The sequence below is a fragment of the Falco rusticolus genome, chromosome 5 (genome assembly GCF_015220075.1).
Source record: "Falco rusticolus isolate bFalRus1 chromosome 5, bFalRus1.pri, whole genome shotgun sequence".
NCBI classification, from domain to species: domain Eukaryota; kingdom Metazoa; phylum Chordata; class Aves; order Falconiformes; family Falconidae; genus Falco; species Falco rusticolus.
In genome coordinates, this window is record NC_051191.1 from 41,770,397 (window position 1) to 41,789,025 (window position 18,629).

The 18,629-nt window shown below is 35.9% G+C and overlaps 1 protein-coding gene across 5 annotated transcripts in view; it reads right to left on the reverse strand.

The window, feature by feature from the left end:
- PPHLN1 (periphilin 1) overlaps positions 1 to 18,629 on the reverse strand; it is a 72,175-nt gene that overhangs the window by 27,680 nt on the left and 25,866 nt on the right. For 3 of the 5 annotated variants that reach the window (XM_037389421.1, XM_037389422.1, XM_037389418.1), the window contains exons 6-9: positions 14,475 to 14,731; positions 10,672 to 10,754; positions 6,495 to 6,614; positions 4,682 to 4,822 (exon numbers count right to left, since the gene is read on the reverse strand). In XM_037389421.1, coding sequence (XP_037245318.1) covers positions 4,682 to 4,822; positions 6,495 to 6,614; positions 10,672 to 10,754; positions 14,475 to 14,731 — 601 coding nt within the window. The remainder of the gene's footprint in view (positions 1 to 4,681; positions 4,823 to 6,494; positions 6,615 to 10,671; positions 10,755 to 14,474; positions 14,732 to 18,629) is intronic. The other 2 variants (XM_037389420.1, XM_037389419.1) reach the window with 1 other exon arrangement.

An 18,629-nucleotide genomic window follows, 5' to 3' on the forward strand; every position in this document is an offset into this window, starting at 1 on the left:
CACAATGCCTACCATTTAAAAGATGAGACCAGAGATTTCTAGGATCTACAGTCCCAGTTCAGCAGTGTTCTCAAGCACTTGTGCATCTTCATCCATGTTCTTCCTCCCAAGTAATACTGGCTGGCTTAAACATTAAACATATGCTTTGGAGTTTTTCTAGTTTGGGAGTCACACATAATTCTTAGCTCTGTTCAAACAATATCTGGATCTTTCCGAGCCTTCATCTACAAGCATAACTGCTATTCTCCTCTATGTCAGCTTCACTTAATACTTACAAAGCTACTGCAGATTCTTAAAAGATAGTCACTAGATAGCAAACAGCAACTAGCATTTGTTTGACAATTTTTGTCCTGTCATAGTCAACACATAAAGAACTTTATTTTTCTTCAAATTATATGATTCTACATGAATGCTTGCAGTAAGCCCCCCACCAAACAAATAATATAGCAATACTTTGTTGATAAGCCAGAGTGACCGTTTACAATCACACTCCATTTAAATTCTGAATTTCCCGATTGTGTTATTGTAATTTAGAGGAAAGATAGAGGGAACTTTACAAAACAGTGGTATGAGCAATATGCAAGATACGGAGATGGACTTACATAAACAGAAAACCTGTATGAATATTTCATTCAATTGCTTGAGGGATTATTTTGTTGGTTTTTCTTAAGAGAAATAGACTATAAAAGCAAGCTGCCACCCTCATTCCTGCCCAGAGCATCAGGCTGCCCGTTTCTCTGATGCACAGCAATGAGTTTGCTCATTGCGACACTATATGTGTTCTGTCAGCACGTTTTTTTTTCTCTGGGTTTACCTGAAACAGTACCATACTATGAAGTGAAAAAACACGTTTGGAAAATTTTGCTGTTTCCTGGTTGGAGCTTTGGAGACAGACGGATGTGCAGAAGAAAATGCAAAGAGGCCTTTGTCTGGATTTCGGAACAGCAAGAATACCTGGGAACCAGGATAATAAATATGAACTGAAAAGCAAACATCCCTAGATCTGGTGCTCCCAGAGAAAGCAGAAAAAACTGGGAGATGGAAGCAGTAGAGGTCTGACGGGTCAAGCCTGTTTCTCAAGCACTAGCTGGACCCTCACCAATTCTTAGACACATACTCAGTGGTAGAAGAAGTAATTTCTACCCTGATGTACTTATTTGCTTATTTTAAATACTTCAATAGCTGTCCAGTGAAGACTTTTGTGACTCTTGCTTCGCAGGATTACAGCTTCACCATCTTTGCAGCATAGCTCTTTGCAATAAGTATTTTAGTTCAGCAATCCTTCCACAAAATTACATTCCAGAAATAATACATTAAAACTAGGTATTCAGAAGCTATTTTAAATACCGGAATGAAATTCAAATGGAAATAAGTCCATGGAACAAAAATATTGTCCACAGTTGAGTCTTCAAGACAAATAACCAGAAACAAGTTATTAAAAAGCTTTATATATTTTATATCTACAAAATACTTAATTTATATATATCTATAAATGTACTCTATATTTAATTATCAAGTCAGTCTTCCTATTCCTAAAGTGTATTATAGCCTACAGTTCACTTTTAAGATTTAAATGTTATACCTGTATAAACCAATACAGCATGATGAGTGACAGTATTAAATTTGCATGTTAAGGACTAATTTTACTGTGCAAAACCCATTTTTTTCAGTTAACCAGTAGTAAAATCTGTATAAATTATACTGATAAGTTCATCCAAAGAACTTTTAGTAAACAGTTCACCACAGGACTGCAAATTTAGTTTCTAGTCCCCTCTTTGCTCCTTCTCTCATTCCTTGTCAAAGGCAGAGAAGTCAAGCCACACAGACTTAAACCAAATTTACTTTTAGATGCTGACAACTCAAAGTCAACAGTGTATAAATTTCTACAGTGAGATTTCTTCCATACACAGCAGGAAGATTCACAGTATTTCACAATTATGAAAATCATCAGGAATATAATAATAAATTTCCTGCATATTTTTTAATTGCTGAAGCAGAAGTTACTTGTAAACATTTATCTGAAAAACATGTATGTCATTTTACAGTCTTAAGTTTAAATGATTAAATACACGACTTGTTAGCTCTCAACAAATTCACAGTAACTGAATATATATATTAAAAAAATCAAGATTGTTCAGTTTAATAAAATGTATTCAAGATGCTTCCAGTATCATTCTAAAATCTTATTTTGAACCTACAGAAGCTGACAGCTTCAATATTTAAATCAACAACAGGAGAAATTAGTTCTATGCAATCCAAATCTTTTTAAGTTATTCCTCAGGCCTTTCTGAGCTAAGTTACTAAAACCGTTCTGTTTTACAGAACATAATCTTGATTTCGTTACAGGTAAGTGCGAATTCTACCAAACATAGTAACATTACATCATATTGAAAACAACATTTAGTTTTTATGCCCAAATTTTCATCTGTTTTCACTATAAACCTGTCCTTAGGACCCAGGGGAAATAAACCAGTCACAGATTCATCAGCATCATGGTTGACCAGAAGCTCAACATGACCTGGTAATGTGCGCTCACAGCCCAGAAAGCCAAGCGGATCCTGGGCGGCATCACAAGGAGCACGACCTGTCAAGGGAGGTGATTGTCCCCATCTACTCTGCTCTCGTGAGACCCCACCTGGAGCAGTGCATCCAGCTCTGGGGCAACCAACGTAAGAAGGACATGGCCCTGCTGGATGTCCTCTGGAGTCCAGAGGAGGGCCACAAGGATAATCAGAGGGCCGGAGCACTTCTCTGAAGCTGAGAGTTGAGGTTGTTCGGCCTGGAGAAGGCTCCAGAGAAACCTTACAGCAGCCTGCCAGTACCTAAAGGGGGCCTATAGGAAAGCTAGAGAGGGACTTTTGACAAAGGCATGTAGTGATAGGACAAGGGGGAATGGCTTTAAACTGAAAGAGGGTAGATTTAGACTAGAGATTAGGAAGAAATTCTTCACTGTGAGGGTGGTGAGGCACTGGAACAGGTTTCCCAGAGAAGCTGTGGATGCCCCATCCCTGGAAGTGTTCAGGGCCAGGCTGGATGGAGCTTTGAGCAGCCTGGTCTAGTGGAAGGTGTCCCTGCCCATGGCCATTCTATGATCAGGCTAAATAATCACAATTGCTATTTTTTAAAAATCTGCTCCCAGTCTCCGGTTTTTTCAGTTTGTCATTTTTAAATAGTGGTAAGTTTATACATTTGGTAGTAGCTGATGTAGGCCATGTACCACTCAATAACCAGACACCCAGGGATAAACAAACTGCATCATTACCCTCATAGTTACAGCATGCTCTCGTTAACTCCATCCCAGCCAGACCTAGCACACATGCAAAGCCATGCTCACCAGGAACATTTACTATGCAAAGTCAGTATTAAAAAAAAAAGAAAGAAAAAAAAAATTGAGTAGAAAGCTGTTTTTCAAATGTCAAGAAAAAAGGAACAACAGTGTTATAGTACAGGAAATGGGCTCGCAGGCAACAGAACAAAGGCCACTAGAATTAAGATAGAAAATGAAGACCTAGAATAAGCTTATTTTGAACAAGACAAGAAACCTGTTTTTTTGAAGATGTTATTATGAGATAATCATGAGGGGCAAAAGTGTTCTGTATTTCCCTTCCATCCATCCCAGGCATACACTGAAAACATTGTAAATCCCATCAAGTTTGAAGAAAGTAATCTTTCTCCTACTCAAATTATGAACTTCGATTGCAATTTCCAGAGTTGGGCATAGCTGCATTTACATCAGAAAGATCAAGTCAGAAGGATCTCCAAACTCTCCATTTAAAGTGACAAAACTATGGAAACGAAACACTCTGATTGCTTATGACAAATGAAATTGAAGGTGATTTTTGATAATTTCCTCACTATGAGGTGACATTAAAGACTAATACATGAATAAACTTCCAGTGAACCTCCTCAAAAACTCAGTGTTGCAAGAGTAATAGAAATCTCGTTTCATATTAAATCAGTCCCCAAGTACTCAACACAGAAGACAAGAATACAGACTTTGAACACAATATCCCTCCCTCATCTAGGATATAAAACACTGTAGTGTCTTATACATATATATACAGAAAAAAACCCCACTGTAGTCAAAGCAAAACTTAAAGGTTCTTAATCTTCAGAGAATGCCAAAGGCACTGAGATTCAAAGCTGATTTGAAAAAAAAAAAAAAATAAAAAAAAAATCACAAAACTCCAAAACAACACAACCCACCCCACCCAAAAAATAAAACCCACCAAAATCATCAAACCAACAACAACAAAACACCCCCACCACAACCATCAGGAAGCTTATAGCGTTCAATTCCAAACTGTATATATTTAAGTTAAGCAAATTACAATCTAAAAGTAATTTCTGATAATTTGATCTAACATAATGAGATTATTTATATTATATTTGATTTTAAAACAATTATTCAAAGAAGCAGTCATTTTCTTGGCTTACAAAATGGCAGTTGTTGCATGTGAGTTACAGAAAACTACCACAAATTCCCATGTGAAGATAAATGCCGTGCTTCTTCATGATTAAACAGATGATGTTATAATCACACTATCCAAGAAATCAGATTACATTCATATTATGCTTCACAAAGGAAGAAAAAATAAAAAATAAAAAAATCAATATATTTCCAGCAGATCAAACCATCACACAGGTACTATATCAGTGACAAAATGCCAAGATGACTCACCTGTTCAATCTCCTTTGTCTTAGTTGCAATTGCTTTTGAACGACCAAGAAGCTGTCCATCCTCATATAATTCTGTACTATCCGTTATATTTATTTCTGATTCCTCTGTTTGTTCGATGTATAACGGAGCTGAAGATCCAGCCTTAAAAAAATAATAATATTCAGTTCTAAAAGCAAGTGAGAGAGCAGCTGCATGGTACTTAGTTACCACCTGGGGTTAAACTACAAGAAAACCTCAAAATGTAAGAGCAAAAATAAAAACTCAAATACAGTCATTCAGTTAGAGAGGAGTTTTCTTATCAAGACTATTAGTGACGCATTATTGCTACCATTAAAAAATACAGAAGTATGGATTTTAAATATCTAAAAACATGACATCATAAATAAACCACCTGTGACTCAGTCTTAACTGCATAAAGATAATGATGTCAGATAACCTTTACCTGCCCTTCTGCTGAGAAGGAACTTTGATTTGTAGTATTTATAACACCAGCTAGCAAGAAAAATCCACAATGAAAGCGGGATTAGTTCTCTGGGAAAGGATAAAAGTAACAAAATCAAAGTTAAATAGGCATCGACAAAATCTAAATGCTGTCAGAATGAATTCTTGCAGTATTCAGGACCACAGGTTTAGTATTAAAGGAACAGAGATACCTATTGTATAGGTATCTTAGCGGATTCCTGATAATATAAGACATCTTACTGAAGTACCAAAATTGTATAAGCTTCCCTCTAAAACAGAGGTTAGGACAGTATCCCTACCCCAAAGAAAACAAGACTCCCCCTTCAAGGAGGCTATATAGAAGATATAAAAAGAGAAGAAATTACTACAGCATATTTAAATCCAATATCATGGAACAGATTTGTAGAGTAATAAAATATTGTTTTTAAATAAGATTTGAGAATTGAAGAAGATGCATAAAAATATTTTCTACTATTCAAAAATAAAGAGGTAGAGAATCTTAAGATTTAACTAATGTGAAAGAGAAGACCGTTAGACACCAAAAAAACCCCCAAAAACTTAAGTGGTCCTACAAGTATGTGCTCACAACTTAGCAATATAAGCCATTTTAGATTGCATCCCACATCTTGTCACTGCAGTAAATCATTAAATGCCCGAGAATGAGTAAAGGCTGCTAAAAAATTCAGTGCAACACAAAGTTCAACCATTAAGCACTGTGGAAGATGAACTGGAAAAAGCTAAGTATTAATGAAGTAAAGGTTCTGCGGAAAAAAAACCACCCCAAAAACTACCCACTGCAGTACTGAGGCAAAAGCTTAATTTTTAACATAGAAGAGGAGTGCTTTCTGAAAAAAAGAATACAGAACATGGCAGGTTGACATGGCACAGAACTGAATTCAATAAATCAAAGATTGTTTTCTAGTCTTACGTTTTACTTGTACACGCATATTTTGACTTAGAAGTCCCTTGCTAATTTTTAGGAGCTCAGTAGGCATACAGACGTACACCAGTGCAAGAGTTCCTTGGAGAATCACTGGGAAAGCTGCAGTCTTACTTTGTCAGTTGTCACATGAATTCAAATTATACTAACAAAACCTACTCTGTTTTTGCGGTTTGGGTTTGTTGTGTTTTGGGGTTGTTTCTCCACCACCCCACTCCCCACCCCCAATAAATAAATAAAAAAATAACAAAGTCTTTAGTCTCCCACTCCATCCCTTTCAACAAGCATTTAATAGCAGAGGCAGACAAATTCAGGGGTGACTTACAAAATGTGCCTTTCAGGAGAGTACAGAAAAACAAGAGTCTATTGTTGTAACACTTTAAAATAAAACAATAAATAATCCCGTCTTACATCATACTCTGTTATTTCAGGTAAATTGCTTTCATCGGCCTTCTCTGACTTCTCAGCAGCCCACTTGCTTGCAGCTTCTGCGAGTTCCTTTTCCGATAGTCTGTTGCTCTTATCCAAGGCCTGTACAAAAACATTATAGTCAAAGTTTAACACAAAATAGGTTTACACATGGCAAAACATCTTCAAAACTAAAATAGTTAATCAGATCCCAAAACCATTTTAAAATAGGAAATACAGAAGCTGAAGCTATTTCATTACCTGACTGATTTCTTTAAAAAGAAAAGCAGGTGGGGAGAGAACAGAAAAAAAGGAAGAAAAAAAAAAAAAAGAGGGGAGAAAGAAAGATAAATCAATAAAGTTCAGTAAAATGTTAAAAAAAGCACTATACTTTCAGAACCAACTTAATAAAGTTCACAGGAGAGAGATAACGGAAAAATTGAGATCGCTTGAGTTTAAAGAGACTTGGATCAAATGGGCGCTAAGAAGTTGGATACATGCATGGAGTGATCTAATAATTCAGTGAGATCAGTGAGATTCAGAGAGAATTATTAGATTGTAACTAATCTAAACTATTAAATATTGTGTAGATTATAAAACCTAAGCTAATTAGGGACAAAATCTATTTTATACATACTTTAAAATGATCAGAGCTGCTTGTATTAAATTTCATTATTTTTTATTTGGGGGAACGTTGATCATTTATAATAGAGTCAGTCATGGCTTTATGGCCTTTTAACCTACCTTTCCAGATGAAACACTCAAATACTTTAAAATTGATTTCTCTCTAAGAACACAATTTAGCTTCTATTAACAGAGCAACAAACAAACAATGACAAATACCCACATAACAAAACCAGTTTAAGAATAGCTAGCTTTATAAATCCTGTTACCACTATGTGGGCATTTCATTTGAATCAACTACACATATAGAAGAATCCACTTAAGAATCTGTACAATTCTAGTATTAAAAACTACAACACTAAGACAGATATACGAAAAAGATACAAAAATCCTACTGCCTGAAAAAGGTTTTCATAATTTCTACCAATGCCTGTTCCATCTTAGCAAACAGGTGGGAAAAAAAAAAAAAAAAAAAAGGCAACACTCCCTTCTCTTACCATTAGTTTTTTTTAAATTACAGAAATGACCAGCAGAAGCAAGTAACTGTGACTTGTAAAAACACTGCTTCATTTTCAGACCTTTTGTGCTTACCTGAAATAAAATAATATCCAAACATCTCTTTGTGCTGTAGGATGGCACAATTATAAAATTGACCGAACCCTTCCAGGATTCTGTGTCAAAGACACCACCTTTATCTGAATCCAGAAGAGAAGTACAACACAATGTTTAAATAGGAATCCCTCTTTTCTATAATTGCAAATTAAAGAATTATAAACAGCAGTCAGGAGGTGACAAAGTTCAATATGCAGGGGTGTGAAGAGGGTCCTTAAAAGAAAGGGGTAATATAATTCATAGAACAATTAGCCCATCTCTACCTTTCCAAACTACACAATTATTCTTACACTAATCTCATTACAAACTACCTGCTGCCAGTTTTTTTTCCCCCAATGTTTATTCCCCACAGCATGCCTGATTTTTACCTTTAACCTGACTTTTCCCTAGCTGCCAAAAAATCTTGCACTGTGGTTCTACTACGAATCTTTCCCTTTCCTCCATTGTAGCTCTGGCCAATACTAAGAAAAAGACCAGTATCTTTGTCACCAACAGTCAGCTTTGCATGAAATGAAATAAAGAAAATCTCACATGACCTACGGTATTTCCAACGAGCCTTAAACAGAAACTAAGCACTCTAGTATAACTACTGGAACACAGCAAAAATTCTGTTTTAATTCCATGTCACTAAATTTTAGGCTGCAAACTTGCAAGAAATGAGCAACCTAGTATATCTTGTAAAACACAACTGAACTTCCCTACCTGCCTCAAAACGGAGGTGTCTTTTTTTTTTTTTTTGTCTTTTTTTTTAGCTTATGCATAACAGGAGAACAGCAAAAACATGTCAGTTTTCTGCTATCTTTGTTGGAAAGCTTTCCTGTCTCACACATCTGCCTTTTGCTCTAATTACGTTGGATACAGCCTCCAAGGCCTGCAGTTCAGACAGCTATTAAAGAAAAATACAAAAGATTTTGTGCCATAGTCAATTAAACAGGTGGGTATGATCAGATAACACCAACATGTATTAATTCACATGCATGAATATGTAAAAAATTAATTACAAGACAGATAAGAATACCTTTTCAGATTTGCATATAGTTAGTACAGTGAAAAGAGATACTGCTGTGGAAGCATATAACTTTGTAAGTATTTCAAAGCTAAATCATAATTTAGAGCATTGAAAATTATCTCCTTTAATCTATAAAATAGATAACTCATGTCTCAAGTCTCAGTAGATTGTAAGACCTTGGCCCTAGAGATGTTAATGTTTTGCTATGACTTTTTCTGTCAATATTTCTGTATCGGTGAAGCACTTGTAGAACTTAACTGGTCAGTGTAATCCAGCCATCGCCCCAAGAAGCTCCCCTGACAAGACAGTATGTTACAAGCAGATATTGGGACTTCAAGATAAAAGCAATAAAAGGTCACTGAACTACTTCCATTTCTGCAGCTGATGCATACCCAATAAGTATTTGTGTTGTCTGGGGAAACAGTTTCCATCAAACAGAATTTCATTTTGCTAGCTTGGATCAAGTAGATACCTACTGCCAGCAGATATATGTGAACTGCTGGCAAAAAACCAATACAGCATAGATCAGACCTGACTGAAAAAGAAAGCAAAACATTTAAAGAATAATTTATATGCAAGCTCACACTATGTATTAATACAAAAGCAAGAGATTTTGCAACGTCTCTGTGTTTTCAAAGGTTTGTGTTAAGCAAGGATTTGGTATCAAGCTGTAATGCTCTGAGTCTGTAAGCAAAGTAGGCGAACTAATCTTAAAGTTTATTTTATAATCCAAATAAGTGTAACTTGTAAATAACAGCTTTTATCTTACTTTCCTTATTTACATATACTGAAAATGTATCACTTGCCTCCCTCCTTAAGGACACAGGCAATTAGTAAATGCCTAGCACAGCAGTTCTAAAAGAGCTGCATACAGGATAAGTACTTTGAATGACATAACACAACCAAAGCCTGATTTTTTTTCCCCACCTAATTGTTTCCTTCAGTCTCACCTCGCAACAAAAAGTACCTTTCTTTCTTCCCCTTTGTTTTTTGTTTAAGCATTCCACTGCTTTTATTAAAAAGACCTCAAGAACCAGGCTAGTACACCATGCTATTTAGGGTAAATGCTACTTTTTAATAGGCCCTTATTCACTTAGAACAATATAATGTATTGTTTCTTTATTTTTCATTAAAGTATTTCTCAACAATTTAGAGAAAATAGTCCTGTGTTAATTTTAACCTCAAATATAATTTACAGGCAAGCAGTCTGATGTGAAAATGTTTTTGCTGCCACAGGACAGCCAGAACAATATTGAACGCTGATTGTTCATTAGTGTTTATTAGCCTGTCCATTTTAACTAATTAGCAATATTATGTAGTTGATGCTCAGCCCACAAGATTTGATGGGAAATTAAAAAAGCATCATTTAGAATATAAAACAACATTACCAAACTATCTTGCAAAGTGACTCCCTTCCCAAGCAAATGCTATCATTCTTGACACATCCTTGAGCAGCCCTGCTTCGGAGTCAACTCTGCTATTCACATTATCTTCCTAGTCAGTCAGACACTTCACCAGCTTCCAAATCCAGTCCAGCTTAGGAATCACTGAAGGATGTTGTTCAGTGCAACTACAGGCCTGTTCAATAGATCTGTTGCTCCTCAAAACTGCTTCCGCAGTGTTTTCTCCTTGTCATTCCTTTTCTAGCACACTCTAGACTTTGGAAAAATCACAATTTTAAATACATACAGAACTCCCTTTCTCCTAAAATGAGACAGAACAAAACGGTTTGTCAGTGTCATCGTTACATACACAGCATTATCAGCACCTTCCTGCCAGATAAGGGAAACTTATCCTCTCTGCTGGATTGCAGAGCAATTCAGGATGCCCTTTCCTTAACAGCTGCATATATTAACTCCTTCAAACTGCGGAAAACATCCAATAACAATGAGCAATCTGAAACCAGGGTGAGAACTACTAGAAAAAAAAATTCACCTTTGATGAGGGTACTGCTAGGGAGGCTGAAGGTGATGCATCTCTTGATGTTTTCAGTGATTGAACTGATGTCCTCTCTTTACCTACAATTAAGAAAAAAATAATGACTGTAAAGTTGTATTACAGATACATGTTGAAAATATACTTATTGTCTAGAAAAACTGCAGTGAAAGTCGCTTAAGTGAGACATGAAATCTATAGGCTCCACCATCTAATAAACACTGATAACACTTTCTCCTCTTTACAAAGAGAGAAGCCATTTTTCATTTTTCAACATTAACTGAAAGGGCATATCAATATGATTTGGCAAGACAATGTGGTTCTACTCTTTAATATTCCTGTAATAATATAAACAGGTGGAATATTAGACACCAGTCAATCACTCGAGGAAACCAGGCAGTGTAGGAACTGGTTTAGCAGGCCACAGTATGTTGAAAAGCTCTGCCATGGGAAACAGTCCTATATTGTAGCAACCACAGGCTAGATGCTCTTTGTATTATCAGTGTTTGTCTTGTAAGAGCTAGAATTGGTATAATGACAATTCAAATTCACAGTGCTAATCACAGCCTGTGCACAGCCTTACCACAGATAGGTTACAGGCAGCCTGCAGCAGCAGAACTCACTGCAGTGTAAACTACTAGTTTTCAACCTGTGGTGCATGGATTACATGTAAGTGATCTGCAAAAGGTAAGTATGAAAAGCAAACGTGTTGTCAGTAGGCCTAAATTAACTATTCACATTCACTGGGACATGGTTGACTCTTCACAAATGGAAAATAATATAGACTTACCTTGGCTTCCATTAAATTTGTATTAATACAAGAGTTAAGAAAGGGATGAATTTAAAAGTCTGTCAAATACTTATGAAAATTAGGATATAAATTATTTTAGTGTAACTGAACAAATACGGCTTTAATGATCAAAACAATAAAGAGCAAACACAGCATCTCACTCTTTAGAGCTGAGCTATTTTCTTTTTTTCACTTGATGCCATAAGACTGCATCGTGTTGTGTATTTTAAAATACCACTATCTACACAAAAAATGTAAGGAAAAGTCTATGCAAAATGCATACTTTTAACAATATGAAATGTTTAAGAGGTATTTGAAAGGTTGGTCTTCTACTCTTTGCCCACATTTTCATACCATATGTATAGCATAGACTTAATACAAAGCAAAGATCAAACAGCTGCTCACCTCTACACTCGTTAGAGGCAAGCGAGTTACTGCTACGATGTTGAAAGTCTACTAATCCACACCAAAATCCTCCCAGCTACCGATCCGTCTTTCGAAAACGCTACTGAAAACAGCTGGGGAAGTTACTCTGGCAAAAGCAAGTATTCCAATTTAAAAATTAAAAGTTCCCATAAATATAAAGTATATGACAAAACCAAAAACGTGAGGATAGAAGTAATCGTGCCTTAATCTGTCACACTCCCCAAAGCATGGGAGACAGAACGCCTCCCTTGACACTACCAAGGAACACCAGAGTGTTGCTCCTGTGATACCTGCTTTTCAGCCTCATGGATAAGCCACCTCCTTTTAAATTTACATACTCCTCTAACTTTGCCTCCTACAACACACTGGGTTCTTTAAAGATTGTCTCAGATGAGTGGATTATATTTTTGCGCTTGAACAGACGAAACAGCTGATACAAGTGGCAGTTGATTACTCAAAATTAACCAGAGAGAAAATCCACCATTTAACCTGGAGACATTAGGGCATTTTTTTCTGAACGTGTGTGGCTATTTTGAATCAGCAAGCCCTACCTATAAAATTGAACACGATGCTTTCCAAGCTCCACTACTTGCCTTCTTTCACCTCCTCAGCGCAGCACTCCGCAGGTGGAGTACCACCCTGCTTCTCTCCATGGTCTGCCACCACAGCTGAATGCCTGTCCTTTCCCATCAGCCCTTCCCCTCGCTTTACCAAGCTGCTTTATGTGTCACCTCCCAAGCTGTCTTTGTTCAAATACTGTATTTATTCTAATTTATAAAGGGCTGGAAAGCATGGGATATTCCTCCTTCAGTGGAAGTCATGAGGCCAAACTGATTCAGACAGCAGCATGATATTAAACAGCACTATGATATTTAAAAAGATGCAGTATTGTAAGTTCTGCATGAAACAGTATGTACTTCACATATTGTAAACCCATTTAAGTACAGACTAAAATGTGCTGCTGACATACGTATGTCCCACTTTATGTTTCTTTTAAATATGTAACATATAAGCTTTCCTAAGACAAATCAAACATAATTCTAAAAGTATTATTTAAGCCATTTATACATTCTGAATAGGCCATTTTAATTCAGTCACCTAGAGGAACAGTTCACTAGTACTCTTTTCCAGTGAACAGGCAGTTATAAAGAAATAGTCCAGCCATGTGGTCTCTTAGAACTGATTTAAAGATGATGGGAAGAGGTGTTTTCCACGCAATTGGAAAGGAATCACAAAAACCACAGGCCTAAACGTAACCAGCATCCTTTCTGGTTTGTGAAGATGTCTGCTTCTACTTTGCTACCTCTGCTACTGTTTGAGTAATTCTGCCAACATACTACAAATGTGACTGAAGTCGGCGCAAAGTTTTAGGAAAAACCTGAAACATTCCAAAATTTTATATGGTTTCTTACAATTTTTCCGGTTCCTGGTAATTGCGATCTGCACACCTACAACACTTCTACAAATATAACTGAACATCATATTTTTCTCTTCCTTTCCTACACTTAGAGGAATTCATGTTCACTGAGTATTGTTTCAAAATGTTAAAAGAATTGCAATGATGAGCTAGAAAGACAATTTGTACTCTATAAGGAGTGAAATGATTTCTCAGTATTTAAACAGTGTTAACTAAAAAAATATCCACAAGACCTTTTTTTGGCAAGAAGTGCTACATAACGGTCCAGTGTGCCACTCTAGAAACAGACAATATGCTTATCAGTGAATTAAAAAAAATAATCTAATTTATTTTTAAAAAGCTGCCAAAATGAACAGTAGGTTTATATAGTTTACTAGAAAGTGTTTGCAGAAAGGGCAATCAAATTGGATTAATTTACATAGGCTGTACAAATAGCAGTGGCTAAGATTATAGTCTACTAAAAAAAGCAATTTTGCCTCTTTTTTTTGTTTGTTTCAAATTATTCAAATAGGAAAACCTTAAATATTTTCAAAACGGATGATTCATTAAATTTCTGGTTAAGATTAACAGCCAAGCTTTTAAAGGTCAGAACATACACAGTATAGACTCAAATGAGATTGGTTTCACGTTTCACTGAGGAAAGCACGATTAGAGGGAATCTGACAATGAGATGAAATTGCAAAAAAATCACCAGCTTCAAAACTCTAATAATATAGTTCTAAGAACATTTACAGAAAATGTAACAAGTAGCAGTATGCACTTTAATTTCTCCAACTTTCTTTAATCCCTCTTTTGCCCTGGTTGCAGGAATAAAAGTCTTTATCTGCTATAGATGACTGCAAAGTTTCCTGTAAGGGAATTCAATAAAGCACATAAAGAAATAAGAGAAGCAGTTGATGCTAAAAGGAAAATAACATATGCTACTAGATAAAACCGTGCAGCTGAAACTCCTACAGTCAGTCTAGAGCTGCTACTGAAATAACACCTACAATCTCCCACATGAAATAGGTAAGGGAACAGAGTACACAATGAAAAAACCAAGGAGCAGGCAACACATAATTAGTACAAATTGTCTAGTCTTCTCATTGTAAAAGACAGCATGTAAAGAAAAAGGGCTTATACAGTGAGTTTCACCTCACTAACCAGTTCTCATCATTAATCCAGCATTACCTTGCTGAGAAGAAATATTTCTTTTATGTAAAGATGACATACTTCTGCTATGCTGGGACTGGTGGAAAGGATAGGTTTTGCTTCTATCAGGAGAGTAGCTCCTGCTACTGACACTAGAGCCAGATCTGCTGTGTGGAGAATCCCTTCGGCTCCCTGGTGATTCCCTGAAGAAAGGAGAGTCCCTCTTATGAGGGGATCGCTCTCTCACGTAATGAGAAGGATAGAAGCTTTTTCTTCTGAAACCATCTCTGATGTCCCTTTGAAGAAAACCGAAAAATAAAAGTTACTTGTTTAGCTCTTCCAATGCTCATAGAACAGCAATAGATAATACAACGGCAACATTTTATGTCTGGTACACACAAATAGGTTAGCTGTCATCTATCTGCTGGACACAGCTGCAATCTTCAGCACTGAGTACTAGGCAATGAACAAAAAACAAGTAGGAAAGTAGAAAAACATGTATATGCATGTAATTTTTTTCAGATTTCATTCAACTACTTCATCACTAAAAGCTAATTCCTTTCTATTTCTTGATATACAGCTATAATTTACGTAAGAGAAAGAGACATTCAAGAAATTGGGACTCCTATATTTTATTTCTTCAGATTCACTCCACACGGAAATTAAGCCTTAATTCACAAGAGCTGAAAATGCATATGCAAATATTGCTCACAGTATTTCACCGTTTGTCAACTCTATTTTTCTCTTACCCTTATTTTCAAGGGACCATGTCCCTCGTTTGATTTCACACAGCTTGCTGTGGGAAATATCACTGAGGGATTTCAGTTTATAAACAGCAAGGACAAAAAGAAAACTGCAGAATATCTATCCTCATGCCTATGTATCCACCCAAGGTCAAACCTTGAATGAAAATATGAATATTTATACATACTAAAAAGTCTGTCTTTCACAATACATAATACTCATTTTGAACTTTTACTGTAAAATGCCACACACTCCCTATTCTATGAAACCAAACTGATTTGAAACCGTAACCTAGTAAACATCAAAACTTTCTACTAAATTTATATATTGTTACTCCAGACCATATCCCAAACATCCCGGTTACCTGCAAATTATATTAATATACATATATACGTAAAGGTCACAAACACAGTATCAAATTGAACTTTTCCTGAAGAATTTCAAAGCTAGCAAACACACAAGCACCTACTGAATCTAGACTTGTGACACTTGCCTGGGTCAGAAGACACATTGCTAAGAGAAGCAAGTACTTCTCAGCTCCTCCATAGTACTGCTAAGCAAAAATAAAGATTTGTAGCATTTACAGTAAGCCAGGATGCACCTTATTTCATTGTTTTTCTCTATTTCTCATCATAGTCCAATATTTTAAATAAGGGAAGGTCTCACAGTGACAAGCAAAGATCTGGTGGTCTTATTTTGCACAGTGTAGCTATAGCTAATTTTATGTTGATGAAGAAAAAAAAAGCCCTCTAGTGTACAATTCCTATAGCATGTTACAGGCCCACATTTGTGACAGCTAACAAAGGACTTCAGTGTGCCAAAGGTGTTTTGGACTACTGCAACTACACAGGTACCACCACAGTAATACAAATGCTATTACATCAATGTGTTTTATACAGCACTGAGTTACTTTTTGCATGGAAAGCACATTGGCATGAGTGGTTTGCTTCAGAGCACAAACATCCCACAAGCAACATTCGGGTTATTCTGCAACAGAAAAATCACTGAGGTGGGAGGATATCCAGTAAAAATATAGACAATCCTTCAGCTTATTTCTCCCATTCCAGATGGAATATAGTATCAGGAAAATAGTAACAAAAAGAAAAATCTTTCTTTTGAAAATTTTCATACGGAACTAAAGTATGAATCAATAGCTCTCAGTAACCCTGGTTTTCAGTAAAATGCCAGTGAAGCAAAGCCAGGTTTTACAATTAAAAAATTATTTCACCGTTAACAGACCACAGGCCTTTTATAGTTATCTTACAGAAAAAGATATTTTACAGGTCTGCACACCAAAACTGATACAAGACAATGTTACATGGATTTGTATCTTAACAGGTGTGCTAAAACCCAGTATTAATTTCCTTTCTAAACATCTTTTCTTCTTCTATTTGTTGCTACGCTTTCTTCTTCCCAAGTGAGCCAGCAAAAGAAGCAATTAAGGAATTGCTAAACATTACTCTATTAAATAGCCTCTATACAGTAGCCATTGTATAGATACTTGCATCAAAGAATGAATCACCCTAGAATACACTGAAGGATAATCCTACTTTCTTAAAGGGCCTAACAACAACGTACCCACCTTCGGCCACTACTCTTTAGGATATGTATAGATTAATGGGAGATTTTTCAGAAGGAAATAACTGAAATTATCAGAGACTGAGAAAACATGTTTAATGAAGAAACACTCAAACCCCTTTTTCCACTTAAATTTAGGAATAAAAAAGTATCTAAAAGGTGCCAGTCGAGTTCTCAAACATACAAGATGTAGATAAAGCGTTAGTTCTCTATTTTTCAGCTACATTACATGTATGAACATTTTATGTAGCAACAGACTTAAAGCAAAAGTTCAAACTTTTCTAAGAATACTAGAAAGATTAGCTCAGCACTGAAGTATTTTGTCTAATTAATTGGGTTTTATTCATTAAAGAACATACAGATCAAATATTTATCAAGAATGATTTAGGTACAACACATTATTTCTTCAGTTTCCTTCTAAATCTCTCTCTTTAAATAATGTCATTTATTTTTAAAGCACAAGTTTTCTAGCAGACCAGAAGCACAAGTGTTCTAGCAGACCAGTACATCACTTTTATGCCCAAAACACGTTTTTATGACCAAGTTATTAAGCACTAGTATACAGAGAAGTTTATTATGGAAACCTTTACAAAGCCCCAGCTATTGCACACATATAATAAATGCTCTAGTATCCACATAAGAATTTTGTAAATTTACAAAATATCATTGAAACACACTTTTAAACAGGAAAACATTTTAAAGCCTCATTCTACAATAACATTATGCATAAAAAAGTAGAAACTCTTTCATTTCTTATATTGTCATTTCATCATTCCATGTAATTCTTAACTGGATCTTATGCTGAAAACTCAAGCCATTAACAGTATTAATTCTGTTTCAGACAACAACAGTACAGCATTTCTGACGTTTTGCATTAATATAGCAAACAGAACAAAATAAGGATTGTTTTACTTTTTTTTTTTTTCTTCTTTCCTTCAATACTTAAGCTAACATACACCTGCAATTTGGTAATGAAGGCCTCAATTCAGCAAAGCAGTTAAGCACATGCTTCAGATTCCAACACATACTCAAAAGGTTTATTGAGCAGGGACAATATTTAATAGAGATGCAAAATTTTGTGCTTGGCCATAACTTTAAAATAGAACTAGTGCCCTTAACAACAAATATAGGATTAATCCCTTTTATATACAATTCCTCTTATCTTTATACTTTGTATTCATATCTCACACTTAGTCCTGAAAGCACAATTTAGTTTTCAGCAGTATTACAACAGGAAGCATTAGCATTTTTAACCTCCATGAAACTTGACCAAAGGGGATAATCTTGGATGAGCTCCTGCAATTTTATAAGTAAACAGCCATACCCTGATATACCATCCACCAAGGGCAGCTGAGAGAAGAGCACAAGCCTGAGAATTATTTCAGTTAAACATCAGTTCCAGATTCCCAGGGGAAAAAGCACAAATACAGAATAGGCAAAGGTAGGGCTTTCTGAATAGCAGAAGACCAAGGGAATACAACATGGGAGATTTTCAGTTATCAAAGGATCAGAGACACTACCTTTCCTAAATTACCACTACCACACAGAGTACTTCTGGTCTCGTCCCTCCCTGCCCTTTTATGCCCTGAAAACCATTCAGCAGCAATGTTGAGGGAAAATGAGGGCTACAGGAAGCCTTCTAATTTACAAAAGGGAGAGGTACAACTTAAGCTATGTGAAACAAAGACTAACACAAACTGGTGTGTCAGTTTTGTACTTTAAGAGTACATAAAGGCAAAATTCAATCACTTGCTAGATGTGAAATGCCTGAGAATGGAGGTGTACTTGGGTACATGAAAGCGCATCATATACAAACAAAACTTTTGCCCATACTGCAAGTGGAATCTTACTTTGCTCTCATTGTATTCAAGC